This window comes from Octopus bimaculoides, chromosome 14 (assembly GCF_001194135.2).
Source record: "Octopus bimaculoides isolate UCB-OBI-ISO-001 chromosome 14, ASM119413v2, whole genome shotgun sequence".
Lineage (NCBI taxonomy): Eukaryota > Metazoa > Mollusca > Cephalopoda > Octopoda > Octopodidae > Octopus > Octopus bimaculoides.
In genome coordinates, this window is record NC_068994.1 from 20,799,110 (window position 1) to 20,817,476 (window position 18,367).

Below are 18,367 nucleotides of genomic sequence, written 5' to 3' on the forward strand. Positions count from 1 at the left end.
AACCCATGCCAGCATGGAAAACAGACATATGACGATGATGATGATGATGATGAATGCTACAAATGTATAGTTTGTTTTACTATTAACTAGCTGTTAATTAACTAGCTGTTATCTTAGCATTAATGGAAAATTAAAAGTTGTGCCTATATAGGCACAGGCTTAGCTGTGAGGTAAGAAGCTTGCTTCCCAACTATATGGTCCTGGGTTCAGTCCCTCTGCTTGACACCTTGGGCAAATGTGTTCTAATATAGCCTTGGACCAACCAAAGCTTTGTGAATGGATTTGGTAGATAGAAACTGAAAGAAGCCCATCATGGGTATGTGTGTTTGTGTTTGTCCTCCATCATCACTTGGTGGTGTGTTTACATCCACATAACTTAGCACTACAGCAAAAGAGACTGATAGAATAAGTACCAGTACTTAAAAAAAAAATTAGTTTTGGGTTTGATTCATTCAACTAAAATTCTTCAAGGTGATGCTTCAGCATGGCCACAGTCTAATGACTGAAATAAGCAAAAGATATGATTGCATTGTAAGAAGAGGTGTGGAGGGAAATACTGGTAGATGAATGGCAGTACATAGGGGGTTGTACATAGCTATTGTCTGGATGTACATAATTTAAAGTAAAGAAACAGTTTAGTGGAGGTGGTGAATAATGGATAATTTATGATTGTTATTATAAAAAGGTGGTGAAATTTAAAAACAAATATTGCACAATGGTGTAATTTAAAAACAAAAATTGCTGTGTAATTAGGTTGTGGAATTCCATAGAAGCAAAAATTCTTAGTGAAATGAAAGGTTTCTTGCATGGGATATTTTCTAGTTATTTACATGATCCAAGAAATATGTAATGCATTTTACAGTGTATTTGTGACTTGGCAAATGAGCAATATAAAAGTTGTGTGAGTGATGTATAAGTTTTAGTTCATTGTTTATTCTATTAAACTTTATATTTATATAAGTTCAAAATGCAAGGGAGAGAGAGAGAAAGTAAGGTGAAGTACATTGATAGAGGGTTGGTTGAAGGAGTAGAAAGAGTTTATTTGTTAGCATTATCTGAATTTGCAAAATTCTAACAAAAACATAGAGAATCCATTTCATTATTCTGTGAATGAAAGGGGCCATGTACAAACTGTTAATTTGATGAGGTTTATTACTCAAGTGGGTCTGTTTGTTTTATCAGAAATTTAAAAAGAATTGTGAATAACATGATAAATGTTTTAAGTTCAAGGAAGTCGTAAGAGATTTCAAAAGGTTTGTTTATGTAATTGAGATGTTATCTAATACAAGAAATGGGTGAAGAAGTGATTCATTTTCACAGGTTTATTTGTAACGTAGCAAGTAAACATTATGTATTATATATTAGTATTAGTAAACTTACATAATATTTATCTTAGAGTTTATATATTTTTAAACATTGTCCAATTGGAACTTTTGGAGTATTAATATTAGTTGCTGCAAAGGTGGTATGTTAGCAGAATTGTTACCATGCTGGGTTAAATGCTTAGCAGTCTTTCTTCCGTCTTTATGTTCTGAATGTGAATTTCGCCAAGGTTGGCTTTGCCTTTCATCCTTTTGGGGTCAATAAAAGAGGTACCAGTTGGACACTGTGGTCAATGAAATCAACTTGTTCTCTTCTCCGAAATTACTGGCCTTGTACCAAAATGTGAAATCAATATTAGTTACTGCATTAGTTGAATATAAGATGAATGTTTTTGAAGTATCTTTATTTTTTTCTAATAGTAGTTTTTAGATGTAATCTTTTACCCATTCTGTGGTGACATGTACAAGGCAACCATGCCAATGACACATATTGGGTCATCCCATAAATAATGCAGTTTTTTCAATTGCATGAACTAAAAGTTGGTGGAGGATGGGATAAACTATCTGCATCAACTTTCTTTGAAAGCAGGTAGTAATTTTACCTTGTCCTTATTCTTAGTGCAAGTTTTGAAGAGTGCAGTTTGATTTTAACAGTTATTTTTTCAAAGTTATAATGGAAGTGACAAAGGAGCATATTCAGCATATTTTGCTTTATGAGTTCAATAAAGCAACAATGCAATGAAAAGTGTGAGGAATATTAATGCAGTATATGGGGATTGGACAATAAATGTAAGCCAGTGTCAATAGTGGTTCCAAAAATTCTGAGCTGGAAACTACAGCCTAGAAGATGAGCCTCATCCTGGAAGATCTGTAGAGCTCGATGAGAACATCCTGCAAACCCTGGTGGAACAAAATTCCATCATAATTGTTGAGGAACTAACAGGGAAGCTTGGATTTAGTCATTCAACCATTCATTGACACTTGCGTGCCATCGGAAAAGTCAGCAAATTTGTCAATGGGTTCCTTACAAACTTTTCAAGTCTAATTGCATGCAGAGAGTGAATGTGTGCTCTTCTTTACTGTCACATTTCACAAATGATCCCTTTTCGGACCGACTAGTGACAGGTGACGAGAAATGGGTTCTCTATAAAAATGTCAAGTGCTGAAGACAGTGGCTAGGGAAAGGAGAAACACCAGGACTCATAAGGCGTTGTTATCTGTTTGGTGGGATATGAAAGGTTTAGTCCACTTTGAACTTTTAAACCCAAACCAAACAATAACAAAGGAGATCTAATGTGAGCAGCTTGAGTGGCTGAAGTCAGTGCTAGAAGAAAAACATCCATCTATGGTTTCAAGGGGAAAGGTGTTCTTCCATCAGGATAATGCTCAGCTACATACAGCAAGGATGACATTCCAGAGGCTGGAGCAGTTTGGATGGGAAACGATGCCCCATCCACCATATTCGCCAGACATTGCCCCATCTGATTATCATTTATTCCACAGTCTTCAAAATCATTTGGACAGAAAAAATATGAATTCTGGAGATGAGATCAGAACAGCACTGGAGGAGTATTTTTTGTCACGGACAAGTGAATTTTGGAAGAGGGGCCTTGCAAGTCTACCAGATAGATGGAAGAGCATTGTAGAAAATGAAGGAGAGTATATTTTAGATTAAAAAAGAACTTTGTTTATCTTAATTTTGAAAAATAAAAGAAGTATAAAAAAACTACTTTATTTATGGGATGACCCAATAGAAGGCACCCAGTACACTCTGTGGAGTGGTTGGCATTAGGAAAGGCATCCAGTTGTAGAAACCAAGCCAAAACAGACTGGAGCCTGGTACAACTCACTGACTTAACAGTTCCAGCCAAACCATCCAACTCATGCCAACATGGACACTGAATGATGATGATGATAATTACACAGCTCAAAACATATCTACTCCCATACATGTATATCTTTGCATGTATACCTACTGTCATGTTTATGCATATACATACACACTTGCTTATACTTCTCTAAAATTTAAAGGTGCTAACATGTATCCAAATGTGTGAATAATTAGGAAGCATTGCCTCACTGTGGCTTGGAAACTTGCCTGGAAATCACTATAAAGCAAACTTGCATATATACTGAGGCTCACCTAACTTAGTTCCATCATGGATTCAAAGAATTTTAATTATATATCTTTTACCTTTTACTTGTTTCAGTCATTAGACTGTGGCCAGCTGGAGCACTACCTTGAAGAATTTTTAGTTGAATGAATTGACCCCAGTACTTATTTTCATTTTAAAGTCTGGTACTTATTCTACCAGGCTCATTTGCTGAACCACTAAGTTACAGGGACATAAACACACCAGTAGTGGTGGTGGGGTAAACACAGACACAAAGGCACACACACGTAGATATACAGGGTATCCACAAAGTCTGGCTGCATGGAGTAAATAAAATCATAACATAAACAATTAAATATAAGAAATAATAATTCCTTAAAGTATGTGTTAATCCCCATGTACCCAGACTTTGTGGACACCCTGTGTATATATATGATAGTCTTCTTTCAGTTTCTGTCTACCAAATCCATCCACAAGGCTTTGGTCAGCTCGAGGCTATAGTAGAAGACACTGGCCCAAGGTGCCACACAGTGGGAATGAATTTGAAACCATATGGTTGAGAAGTAAGCTTCTTACCATACAGTCACACCTGGGCCTGCCCCACACATATAAAATGAATATAATATAAAAATAAACAAATCAGATGGGAAATGGAATGGACTGCAGTGACAGGGATTATAGTACAAAAAGTAAGCAGTGTATATTAGAACAAATAGTTCTTTTTGATTAAATTAGTAGTAATAAGCAGAATTTGACTCAGCGGGTAGGCATTTATTCTTTTAGTTCTTTACATTGTTGATTAACTCTTGGAAGTATGTGCATGGTTTAAGTGTTTTATGTTGGCAGAATCAAGATTTTTGCAAGGAAAATTGCTAAACTGTCTATAGTACAAAAGTTGTAAGGTTTTTTTGTTAACACTTCAAGATGTTACTCTTGAGAATATTTTCCCACTTTAGTTTTTAATTTTCATTTTTTGTTGTCAAGATCCAAATATAACTTTGTTTCTGTGTTGATTCCTTAATGTATGTGTGTCAACTGAACCAGCTAAAGATAGATCAACATATTCCTTTAAAGATTTTTTTTTTGTATAGTGCAGCAATATACTGCATGTTATGTAACACAGAGTGTAGAAATGCAATTCTTTGGGTTTCTGTAGTAAAAAATAGATTTGTTCATTTTATATATGTTTCAGGAGGTAAGAGTAGGCAAATCTGAGTGTAGTGGAGAAAGATATTTTAATCGTGTTTATGTTAAAGATTTTGTGGTTACTGCGTTGTGGGTGAAAATATTTTCTAAGTAAATAAATTATGGACTATTGGAATCACAACTTTTAACTTAGATGATATATGTATATTTTTATTGTTTCTATTAATTTTATTGTTAGTGGATGTTTTTAATATAGTGTTGTTGTCTTTTTCTTTTTGTGGCTGGTTTTAGAGAGAACTTGGAGATGTTATAAAATATTTTTTGTTGTCAAAGAGAATAGACAGTCTAAGAGAACTATTTTGAATTAAATTATTTATAAATTTTTAAAGTAGTTTGAAAATGTATATAAAGTTTGCCACATTAGACTGTGGAATAGGTATTAGTGGTTTAAAGTTACATGAAGGAAGTTTACAATAGCTAAGTTAGTAGTCAGTTGTCTGTAGCTTTTGAAGAAGAGTTGGTGATTTTTCCTGTTTGTTTACTGCAACTTGAATTTATAGTTAGTAAATAGAACATCCTTTTCATGCAACTCTCTTTTGATATGAAGGTACGCAGCTTGTAAATTAGATAATCTGATAAGATCATAGATTTCTGTGGAGTCATATGCATCCATTCTGACACAATGGATATTAGAGAATTTTGAACATAATTCAATATTATTTTTTATGATTCTAATATAATATTATACCTTCCACTTCACGGACAGATATTTTAGTAATTGATCTTGCAACACTTAGAGAATTAATAATGATTTCATTATTGAAGATTTGTAGTCTTTACTGTCCAAATGGGGAAAAACTATATACTAACTGTTAATGTGTTATTCCATAGTAGTAGCAATGTTGATATCACTTCTAATTTATAAATGACTCACATATATCTTTTTGCTGGATTTATTAGCCTGATTAGTTTTATTTTCAATGTTTATCTGTGGTCTTTAAATGTGAAGTATGATTTTCAGGCATCAATGGTTCCGTTCTATAATCTATGCCAATGTTCTATAATCTATGCCAATGTTCCAAGTAACACACATGTGCATGCATGCACACACACACACACACACACACACACATTAAGGCTTTGATGAATCTATAGTATGTAGTACTGGCACCTCAACTCTGAGAGCTCTTCCTTTGTAACCAAAACAGCTGTAAGCTAATGAAGATGGTTACATAATTCCTGTTCTTTTGTCATTCATTCATTTACTTATATAAATAGACATAAAAAATGAAGCATAGACTCAATACTGAGTAGGAGGGAATTATTTAGTCCTTCTGCATAGAACAGCTTCTCTCATAGTAGTGCCATTATAAAATGTACCCAGTTCCCACTGTAAGACATACACAACAGTAAAGCTGGCCTGTTACCATGTGTACCAAAAATGAGTGTATGTGTGTGTAGTATAAAAAGATACGATGTACATGCATACAGACAGATAGACAGATATACACTTACATATGTATAAAAACATATAGCTTGGTTTCTGGGTTGGAAGATAACTTCCTCCATCAGTTTCAAAGGTATTGCAAAGGGTCATAATATTTGCCCTTCCTTCTGATTAAACAATAAACCATTTTCTTTAAAACCACACTCATCCTTTTTTGTTTTGTTTTTTCTTTCTTTCAGACTTAGTGTATCTGATAACATCATCCAATGTGTTCTTTCATTTTAAGGAAGTAGGGCCTGATTTGAGGGAGATATTATTACTATCTCTAATAGATTGAATCACTGCATAGAGGCTCTCTTATTACCATTTGACTGATAATGTGAATTCTTTGAGGACTTATGATAGAAATCCATGTTTCTGATAGAAATTCTGTCTGACCCTGATAATGTTTGTGATGTTGTCTGTTTCTAATTTTTGTGCCTGACAATTTTCATCAAAATATGTTCCCATAACATGTGTGACATTATGTCACACTGCTAATGTTTATCTTTCAAAGCAACTTACGTATTTTTGTTATCCAGTTTGATGTTTGTGCTCAGCCTCAATCTCTCTCTCTCTCTCTCTCTCGCTCAAGCATACTCATACATCCGCAGACACTATCTTAGTCTTTCTAAAATTACTTGCTGTCAAGATCCATTACACATGTCAGTACACAAGTTACATTATGCTGAATGTACATATGGTGTTACCTATAAATAACCACAGACTTTTATTTACATGTGCTGAAGCTAATAGCTCCTAGCAAACTTCACGCACTTTTAGCCTCAACTACTTACTATTACCAATCTCTGCTTAGTTGCTGTTGAAATTATATTTTGAGACTAGAATATAAGCAGTTTTTTTGGTGAGAATTTTAAGTAAAGTCTTATTTTCTTTTGCATCGCTTGATCTGCTGCTAGTATTAGTTTGCAAGTATAGCAATCATCCTGCAGGTATCTTACAACTTGTGAGCTAATTATAGATGAAGGTAAATTTAATCAGCAAAGCCTGGTCAGCGAAGACATATTTGCAGGTGCCTTGCTTATTTATCCATTGCAGACTTTATCTAAGAACACCCCTTCTCTCTCTCACTCTCTCTCTTTTATGGTAGAGTTAAACTAAGAACTGAGAAAGATCTGTATGACCAAAATTAGCATACAGCAATAAATTTTTTTTTAAAATGTAATAAAGAATAGCTCCCCTTTTGGTGAAGGTCACATATAACAGTTAACTTATGTCTTTTTATCTTTAATAATTTTGATGTCTTTTGTGTCCTGTTATGGTTTGGAGCAGAAACTAATGGGCATCATTATCACCATCCTTGTTTTAAATGTATGATTTCCCATGTAGAATGGAGTGGATAGAAATGCTTATCAGCTTATTACCACTCATCTTGATCTTTATCGTCTTGTCTTTAAGGTTGATGAACATCTTTAGATCTTCCCATGTCTCCCTAGGTTTACACTGTCATGAGTATTTTTCACCATGAGCTCACAGACCTTTTCATCTCTCACTCATTGTCCATCTACTTCATATGCCCACACCAGCTCAGTCATCTTTCCTCTATGTAGATCATAATTGATCCAGAAGATCATAATTGTCTCATTTTTTGTTTTCAGATTTTGTAAATCATGCTTATATGCTACCTATGTTTCACCAGCATATAGCATCATACTCTTTATACATACTGTTTATATATATATATATATATAAAGAGAGAAAGCTTTTGTTGTCAAAAGATATAAAAAAAAACTCTCTAGAATTTTACTTTCTTCTTACTCTGGCTACTATGCTCTCATTACAGATACTTTCAGTACCAATTAGATCACCTATGTAACTTTGTGCTGTGAACTCACTAAGAAGTTCATGGATTTTGTGGCTGTCCTCACTACTAAATATTCCTGTATATCTTATACATTTGTACATACAAAGAGTGTAATAATTACAATAACTGGTTTAACCCTTTAGCATTTAAACCAGCAATATCTGGCTTAAGTATTCTTCCTTTGTATATTCAAACTGGCCAGATCTGGCCTTCCATACTTACCCAACAATGTCATTCTAAAAATAAACAGTCACATCATTAAAATCTGAAAGCTACAAGATAATGCCTGAGTAATTCAAAATAATTTGACAGAATAATCTGAATGCTAAAGGGTTAATATTTACTTTTGGTGTTTATCAGCTATGTACTCATGTTTTCCCCTTCCTTCCCTATTGCTTCACATATGAAACCAACACCACTGTTCTACACTGAAGATCAGTACTTTTCATCTTCCTTTTTGCTTTTGCCCTTTTGGTTCTGGGTCCTTTAATATAATCAGTGTATTTTGTTAAGATAGTTAAGTGGGAGTTTACATACTTAGAGAACTTCCCAAAATTACACCCATAATGAAAATCATTAGTAACAAGTGCTGTGACAACATCAGTCATGTTTCACTCTTATTAAATCTCATCAGTGAAGGGTAGTCTTACTTAAACCAGATCTTAGGTGAATTGAGAGAATGCTGAATATTTTGAATAAAAAACATTCACTGATATAGCATTATGTAAGTGGGAGGTTAGTGTACTTAATGTAACAAACCTCCAAATTTTTTTTAATTAAAATTCAACCAGAAAAAAGAAAAAAATTATTAATTTTAATGATTTAATTATGGTTAAAAAAAAACAACTTGGAAAGTGAAATTTATAGTTAAATAGGAGACGTGGTGAGTCTGATGGATGACATGATTTACTAAAATTTATATATAAATAATTTTTCTAGATTGTACTTAGTTGCAAATAACTTAAAAGATTAAGAGTTGAAACTGAAATAATTTACATCATGGAAGAATCACAAATATATTCCATTCTACCACTTTTGTTTTATTCATTAATAGCATTATATATAATAGAAAACAGGGATCCCCAACCACCAGATTGTGGATCATTTGGTACCAGGCTGTACAGAAAGAATAAATTTTTAAATTTTATTTCTGTTTTATTGACTGTTGCAGTCTGCAGAGTGATCTGTGGTCTATGAAAACCTTGGTCTATGAAAAACTAGTCTGTAGGGCATAAAACAGCTGGGAATCTTTGCTACAAAGCATGAAAGTTTTGGTAGATATGTATTACCTGATTATTTTATAAGCCTCAAGAAATTCCTTTTTTTTTAATAATACTTTTTGATTTCTTTATTCTTGAAGCTCTGTAGTGCTTTATCTATATAAATCTTTCAGTCTTTTTAGAAACTGGAGATTTTGATTTAGTCCAATATAAAAAATAAATTGTTAAAATATAACTATTGCATGAACTTGGATGAAATTTACTGATGTGATATAATCATTAGTAAACATTATGAATGCAGTTTTTACTTATTGTCATGTCCTTTCACCTACCAAGGGAGGGTGAATACAGTTAAACTGATTACTGGACATTGATTTCCTAATTAAATCATTAATAATCAATAAATTACTAAAAAATAACATCCCTATCTTCTAATTCACTGCTGGCGTTATTAACAATTACTAAGCTTGAAAGTAGAGAGAAGGAAATCCAGAGAAATTTATTTGATAAAGCAGAAAAAAAATATACACAGGGCATCTTTTGACAAGAAGTTCTTTGTAAAATGAAGCTAAACTTTGTTTCTCACAGAAAAGAGTACTTAATTCTAGTTTTTGACTTTCAAATAACAACACAATTTGATCTATGATTTTGTGTGGATTAAGATTTGGCAATAGGTGTACATATCTGCAGAACAAGATTTTATCTTAGAGTTAATTACATTTTTTTCAAGCATGAGAGAAGCTAATGTAATTTGCAGTTTGATATACAACTTAATTCTGTTGTAATGTTTTTGGTCAACTTTTCTTTTTGATGGAAGTTGGAATTGTGTTTATGGCCTTCACTTACCAACTAAGACTGATAAAATCAGTGCAGTTCCTTCTTGAACAACTAAGTTGATGACTGCAGGAAAAACATGGAGATAGAGAAAATTTCATCAAGTCATTATTCTGCAGAAGGACTGATATAGTGGTTAGTTCAGGCCTAAGGTGATGGATAAAATAAGGGTGACGAGGGAGTTGGAAGATGGTGGCACAAGACCAACTAACTCTCAGTCGTAATAGAAGAGAGCATATGTGAATGACTTTTATTTACTTTTCTATACTTTATTGAATTTTTGACAGTTTTTTTTATCTAGCAATTCCTGAAGAATAGCATTGTTTGTTGTTGTATTCCAACAGATAATTTACTGATTTGTTAGACCAATCGATTCATAATGGTGAGAGAAGCAAAGGGAGCATCTGTACCTTGGTGGAATTCATTTGAAGAGCCCCATTCTTTTTTTCTTTTTTTTTTTGATTTTACACTCTTTGCCAATCTATGGCAAAATATACATGCAAACACACACATGTGTGCACACACGCACACACACACAGACACAGAATAAGTTTCTGCACAGTTTCCATCTACCAAATTCCACACACAAGATATTGACCAATCTGTGGCTGTGATCAAAGACATTTATGCAATTGGATTGAACTCAGAACAATATCATTGCAAAATATACTTCTTAACTACACATATTGTTTCTTTCTGATTTTAATACCTTATCTTTCTTTCATTTTTTTCTTCATTTACTAATTTGCTATGTGGTTTATTCATTCATTATTATTGACTTTTTTCTCTTCTTGGGGAAGAAGTGGTATAAATGGTTGGATATGTTTCCTATGAATTTATAGCTTTCCTCAAAGTATGTCTATAGTATCTGCCTGTATATTTAATATAAGATTATTAAGATATTTATAGTTTATATTGTAATTTTTTTTTTTTTTTTGAGAATTTGCTGTAAAAATGTTTCTGGTTTATAATAGCCCAAAATTTCTGGTTTATAATAGCCCAGCAACCAGATGTCACTTAGATGTCAATACAACAGCCTGACTCTGGCTGTCAGGCTTATATTTCTCTTTTTGCCTTGAGTTAATTATTGCTTAGGTATACATTTAGAGCAAAAACGGAACGTGTTTATATTTCTGAATAATGATATTTTCACATATGTACAGACCACTCTTCCTACAAAAAAAATCTCCCATAAAAGTATCTCATCCTTTTCTTTAGATGTATTTATTTCCTATAAATAAATATATTGTCTCTACTCCTCACTGAGCTCCTCCAGTCACCAACAGTTGATTGATTATTGTTTTACATTGGTGCCATCTACTCCAATTCGTCTTTCTTTAACCCTTTAGTGTTCACATTATTCTGCCAAAATCGATGCTTTTTTATCCACATTGCTTTGAACTAATCATGCATTATCTTGTAGCTATGAGATTTTAATAAGGTAGCTGCTAATTTTTAAAACGATATTGTAGGGTTGGTGTGAGAGACCAGATCTGGCCAGTTCTAACATAAAACAGGCAGAATACTTTTGGCCGGTTTAAATGCTAAAGGGTTAAAGTCATTATCCTCAATAATTTCAATTCATACAACTTCTCTTGACTCTCTGACTCCTCTCACACTAGCACTGCCAAGTTAGAGACCCACTTTAAACTGCCTGTACTAGTTAATATCTTCACTTATTGTTATACTCGTACACTAACTGGTACACTTACTCTCTAAACATTTTTGGCCTCTTTTTCACTTCCAAACCCAGCCTTTGCCAACCTAGCCATCATAACTTCTGATTTCATTAGTTTGATTTTTTCCTAAGGAAGGCAATACACTCCATATCATTCTACTGTACAATAACTCCTACCCATAAACCCATTATTTCTTCAAGTCAGCTGACTATCCTTGGCTGTAAATGTATATCAAACTTTAACCCATCTTTGACGGCTAAAAAGATGTATGATGTCACCTTTTAGATATGTTCCTCCATATGTTGACTCAGTTAGAACTTACAACCCTATATGGCTCATTTATGGCTGCATTACATATGTACTTCCAAAGAATACTTTCTCAAAAATTTAGAAAAATCACCACACCGTCACTTATAAGGAAGCATTTACCCATCATTGCAACTTCTGCAAAAGATTATCAAGAAAACAAAGATATTCTTTGTGAATCACATTACCTCCAAGTTCCTTCATTTTTCAACTGCAGCTTAGCCTTCTGCTTCTTTTCTAAAAGGGTTTCAGCCAACTTTATTGACCTTTCCTGGCCAACACTTCTCAGCTGAGAGGGTTCTGTCAGTAGAGTTTCTTTAGATAAAGCCACCACACTCGCTCATTCAACTCTACAATGTACACATGTACAGCATAATTCTTTGCTTTACACAACCATTCATCCAGTGAGATACAATGACCAATATCAGCAGTATTCATACTATTACTTTCTGACAATGGGCTCCAGAGCTAGATCCTGTTTTTACTGAACTTCTCAATTTTTCTCTCTTTTGAGGAGTATCTTCTCCAAACTACAGGAACACATGACAGTGTTCCATTTCAAACTTAACAAGCAACATGCTATCTTTGCTCCCAACATCTCAAAGCTGCCAGACTTAGAAGAGACTCACCCTACTAAATGATACACCATCTGTCTCATTCTTTAGAACTTGGACAAACACAATATTATTGTTATGTATATCAGAGGTCTTTGATGATGTCTGAATCATGTATCAATAATTATCTTGCCTGTTTACAGGCTATATCCATCTCTTTTGGATTGAAAATTTCCTGATGGACCACTTAACTGCAATATGTATCTCTCTGGTTCTCTTTCTCTAATTTATGTCTGCTAATTCTGGTACACTGCATAGCTTCATTGTTTCTTGTACTCTTTCTTCTCTAAATTGATGACCATCTAACTACAGACATGTTTCTATAAAGATTTACCACCATTCACTCCTCTTAATCTTACACATACACACACTCTCTCCTCCTCCCTCCCTCTCTCTGAAGCATTATCCGCATGTAAGAATTACACTATTTCCATGAAAAGGTACTTCAAAAAGTTTTTCCAAAGATAGTCTAGTTTTCTTAAACAGTCACCAAGACAATCCCTAAATGTATCTAGGAAACAGTTCTGTACTACACTATCCTTACACATGAACAAGATGCAACGAAATTCATCAAAATGTTTACAAATGTTATGCCTATGATCTCTCATGGTAAAACATTATCAAAACTACATCAGAAGCCAGAAATATTTCAATCTATAAAACTCATGCATGATTCACATAAGAATAGTGTTCACATAACTTTAGACAACCTGGCGTGCCTGTCTTTCCTCCTCTTGTCATCCATACTGTATATTACTTATATCTAAACTCCTTATTAAATGCTTTGCCTTACTAATTCTTTTACTCCTCTTCTACCCACTTCTGTCAGCTTCTGTCAGCCTAGTTAAGTCACAAGCTGAACATCAACTTCATCAACTGCAGTTTAATTTAAGATTCCATAATCTCTGTTGTGCTTTCTTCAATGAACTCATAAGAATATCTTTATCAAGAATATTTGAATGTTTTTTATTTCAGTTAATCAAGTTGTCACTTTACCTCAGTATCATATATCTATGGATAGAATGAGTATTAGTAACCACCATCTGTTCTGTATCTTCTAAAGTTGATTTATTTCAGCCATATGATGTTAGTTTTGAGCTGCTGTGTCTTATGTCACCTCCTGTTTTGACATACCTACCTTACAGCAACTCTGTTATTATGCATGTAGTACACTATTTGTCTCTGTTTTGTTGATATATTGTCTTAATACCTATATTCATGGTTCTATTTTAAATATACTTACAGAAAGAAACTGAAGGGAAAAGTTTTGAAGAAAAAAGCACCTCCCAAATTTCCTGGGGCTGCTAACTGGAAAGTTCAGGTAAGTTATTTGAGTAACTTTATTGATTAGGTTAAGCAATGACTTGCTATGTAAGACAGGAGCTCCAACTAGTATTCTACTGTTAGTAAATATTGGGAATGTTGTGCTCAATGGACTATCCTTTACATACAAATATTTCCAAAGAATTTGTGCTATGAGGTATTATTATTTTTACTACTAATTGGCTGGAATACAGAAATCTACTCCCATATTATATTCAATACACATACACATATGGAGCTGGCAATCACTTTTGATTTTATTAGAGGAAGACGTAAGGAGATACTTTTTCATCTCATCAGTGACATATATTCCAGTATGAATGAGCCAACAAAGGTGCCTCTAAGTAGTTGCTTGACTGGCAAGAAATAGCAGTCAAAACACCTTCAAATCACTTCCTACCACCTTAAAAAGGGAAGTATACATTAGCCTATGTAGTTCTGGCTCAATTAGAGGTGACTTGGCTTTAAACAACTACCACTACCAGAATTGTAAAAAGTGAACATTTTTAACACTATTAAGATGGTTGGGTGAAATAGTTGATGTCTGTCACTTTGTATAAAAATATTGCTATAAACAAACAAAAAAAACCTCATGTTTTTACCATTGAAAGTATAGTTACTAATTGCCAGGATTTAATTGATCTTATTAGGTGGGTCCAGGAAATTCAATGACATCATATTTAGCAACATGACAGTCCTAATAATAATAGTTATTTTTTAACATTGATAATGTGTTACAAATGTACAGAGTAACGGTATATCAAATTCATTCATTGGTGTTTTCTTTATTGGTCTTGGAGAGGCTGAAATACAAAGTTGAACTTGCTAAGTTTTGAACTCAGAATGTGAAGGGATGTATAGGCACAGGTGTGGTTGTGGGATTAGGAAAGTTGCTTCTCAGTCATGTGGTCTTGGGTTCATTACCACTACATGGCACCTTTGGCAAGTGTCTTCTACTATAGTCTAGGGTTAATCAAAACCTTGTGAGTGGATTTGGTCAGCAGAAACTGGTAGAAGCCTGTCTTATATATATATATATATATATATATATATATATATATATATATAGATAGATAGATAGATATCAGGCGTGGTTTCTTCCCAACCACATGGTTCTGGTTTCAGTCTCACTGCATGGCACCTTGGGCAAGTGTCTTCTACTATAGCCTTGTGAGTGGATTTAGTAGACAGAAACTGAAAGAAGCTTGTATATATGTGTGTGTGTGTCTTTGCATCTGTGTTTGTCCCCGATCACTGCTTGACAACCAATGTTGGTTTGTTTACATCCCCATGACTTAGCGGTTCAGCAAAATAGACCGATAGAATAAATACCAGGCTTAAAAAAACTGTCCTAGAGTCAATTTGTTCAACTAAAAACTCTTCAGGGTGGTGCCCCAGCATGACTGCAATAAAATGACCGAAACAAATAAAAGATAAAAGACATACATACATACATATATAAGAAAGAAGAAGAAAAGAGATATATACACACACATATACACCTACACAAACATACATACGTGTGTACGTACCATTGTCTTGAGATCAAATAATGGTTGCAAGTGAGCATCACCATCATACAAGCAATGTTGTTCACTTTCAGTTTTCTGTGAAATATTACCTTGCTTGGTAACAGGTGAGTGTTGACGACTGTAAGGGTATCTTGTTGTAGAAAGTCTGCCTCAACAAAATTCTATCTAACCTAGGCAAGCATGGAAAAAGAGATGTTGAATAATGATGATTTCTTACAGTTCTATATTCTTTCCTCTTTTCCACTGCTCTAATAATAATAATAATAATAATAATAATAATAATAATGAGGAGGAGGAGGTAAGAGCGTATTTCTCACTGATACCAAGAGAACACTACAAATTGTCAAAAAAAAGGAGTATATTTGATTAAATCAATCCTAATTTATACACACATATGATATACCTTTTTTCACTTTCTGTCTATCAAATGCACTCACAAAGTTTTTGTAGATCTAATGCTGTAGTAGAAGACATTTGCTTAAGGTGCCAAGCAGTGGGACTGAACCCCAAACCATATGGCGAAGAAGCAGACCACTTAACCACACAGTCATTCCAATGCTTCCTGAATGCAAATTTTATGTGGAAACATCAAATTTATAACATCTTTAACCCTTTAGCATTTAATCCAGCCATATCCAGCCCAAATATTCTACCTGTTTTATGTTAAAACTGACTTTATCCAACCTCTCACACCTACCCTACAATGTCATTCTAAGAATATTTATTTGCTATTTGTTTCTAATGTGGCAAGCTAGCAGAAACGTTAGCATGTTGGACAAAATGCTAAGTGGCAGTTTACTGGCTCCGTCTTCTAAGTCCAAATATCACTGAAGTCCATGGAATGTATACATTATAGAGACACTATAGAGGACTTTGTCTTTTTGTAGGACATCTAAAACAAGGTTTATAGACATATTCCCTTTCCAAGCTATACTGGGATGTATTGAATGCAGCACTTATGACTCACTTGTTAAATATATATTGCTACCACTGCTAATTTACTTAACAGTTAGATTGTTGTTCAGCCCCATGTCAGGCCTTTTTGAGAGGACCTTTGATCAAATACATTCCAGCCACGAGCATTTCATTTTTTCATCTAGTGTGTGTGATTTTGAGGGAGATTTGATTGCTCTGTTGAGTAGACTGAGTAACTGCACAGAGACTTCTTTGTTGGTTTGACTTAAAGCCAGGTTGTGTAGAACTAACAGATTTGGTTGTAAACACAATAATACCATTCTGGATAGCGATGGTCATTATTTTGATTATTTCATTTGATTTAGTCATTTGTGGTCCCAGTCAATAATATATTTCAGCAACAACAGAAAGAAAAGGAAAGCTCTGTGCATGGAAAAAAGTAGGCAGTTTTGGAGTAAACGGTAAAGCACAAGATGGCATCTTGTTCAATGTCTCATGGTTCTGTGTTTAAATCTTACTGGTATTTGGTTTACTGTTGCAGTTTACTTCTATTGTTGATATGTTAGAATTTAATATTTACAAAAATTGACATTTTATATGTCAGCAGAAACTATCAGCTAGTTAGGGAGGATACATGCCATACAACTGTGGTAAGAGATAGTTTCCTGGTGGGTGGTCAACATTTACCAGCTTTGATTCTGTTTTTAACCATTTCTCTTCAGTTACATATCTAGACTTTTGAGAAAGGCATGCATATCGCATAATTCCAACATCCTTCCCTATATTTCTGTTGAACTTTAATAACATTAATAACAAACATCCAGTAACATCAGCACTTAAATAAATTCTTAGCCATGCTAAGATTCCTTTCAATCATTAATACTCTTGGATGAAGAATGACAGTTACAGCTCTCCTATTTTGCTACTCTTTAAGAATATCCTGATAGGTAAGTTATTATTTATGAAGGCAGATAAAACCAATAGTTAAGAATTTGGCCAATCCTTCCCTCATTAACTGAAAATGATCAGTTGATGATGTTCCATTGAAAGGAAGCTAACAGCTATTTGCTTTTGTTGTAGTTGACTAACCCCCAACCAGACCTCATTGAGCGAACCTAGGGTCAAAAGTGTTCCTGTCACAACCATCAACATGAACTGTCTTATTTTGAAAACAGGAGGTTGTGGTTTAAAGGAGGATTGGCTGTTATTTCTACAAGGTGGAACAACTACACAATAACCTACCTAATTAGACCATTGCATTTATTGCTATAATAATGATTCATATAGGTCACACATTTATGGAGGAGTAGATATTGACGTATATAGAGTAGGAAGGGTTTACAGCGCCTGGAAGAAAATACAATTTTTGCACTCCCACCTTAATTAACTGGCGTGTCCGTCGCCAAGGAGATGCACTGGACGGCGCTGCTCCACCTTACTATTCAATGGCGTACCCTCAGATTTACAGTGATACACTTATTTCTAAACTCCACTTCAGCATTATTACAAATTATTGCCCACCCAGAATATTCTGAAGCATCCCCTGGCACCAAAGTCTGGCGACGAGCCTGTTGACGGGTGCGATAAACAAGTTGAATATCTGACTATATCTGACTGCTGTTTATAGCATGTTGTTGACCGCTTAAACGCTCTCTTGTTGGCCACGAGTGATTATGTTGTCTTTTGAGTAAAGCATTATACTCTTTGCTACTAAGATTATCTAGTTCTATATTTAAGAGATGAGGAATTATTTACATTATTTACATTATCTACATTTGACGGATATTCGTCCTCATCTTGTTTGTTGTTAACACAACGTTTCGGCTGATATACCCTCCAGCCTTCGCCAGGTGTCTTGGGGAAATTTCGAACCTGGGTTCTCATTCCTATCGATGTTACTATTATTATTATTATTATATTATTATTAATCAGGTCGCTGCCGTGAATCGAACTCGTGTCACAGCTTTGCGATGTTCTTCTACCCTTATTTTGAGGGGGCGAAATGTTTCGCCTTTGTATAACCTACCACAGCTGCATGGGATGGAGTACAC

The 18,367-nt window shown here is 34.2% G+C and overlaps 1 protein-coding gene across 6 annotated transcripts in view; it reads left to right on the top strand.

The window, feature by feature from the left end:
• LOC106876125 (protein PFC0760c) overlaps positions 1–18,367 on the top strand; it is a 385,512-nt gene that overhangs the window by 131,988 nt on the left and 235,157 nt on the right. For all 6 annotated transcript variants that reach the window (XM_052972740.1, XM_052972743.1, XM_052972739.1 and 3 more), the window contains exon 5: positions 13,792–13,867. In XM_052972740.1, coding sequence (XP_052828700.1) covers positions 13,792–13,867 — 76 coding nt within the window. The remainder of the gene's footprint in view (positions 1–13,791; positions 13,868–18,367) is intronic.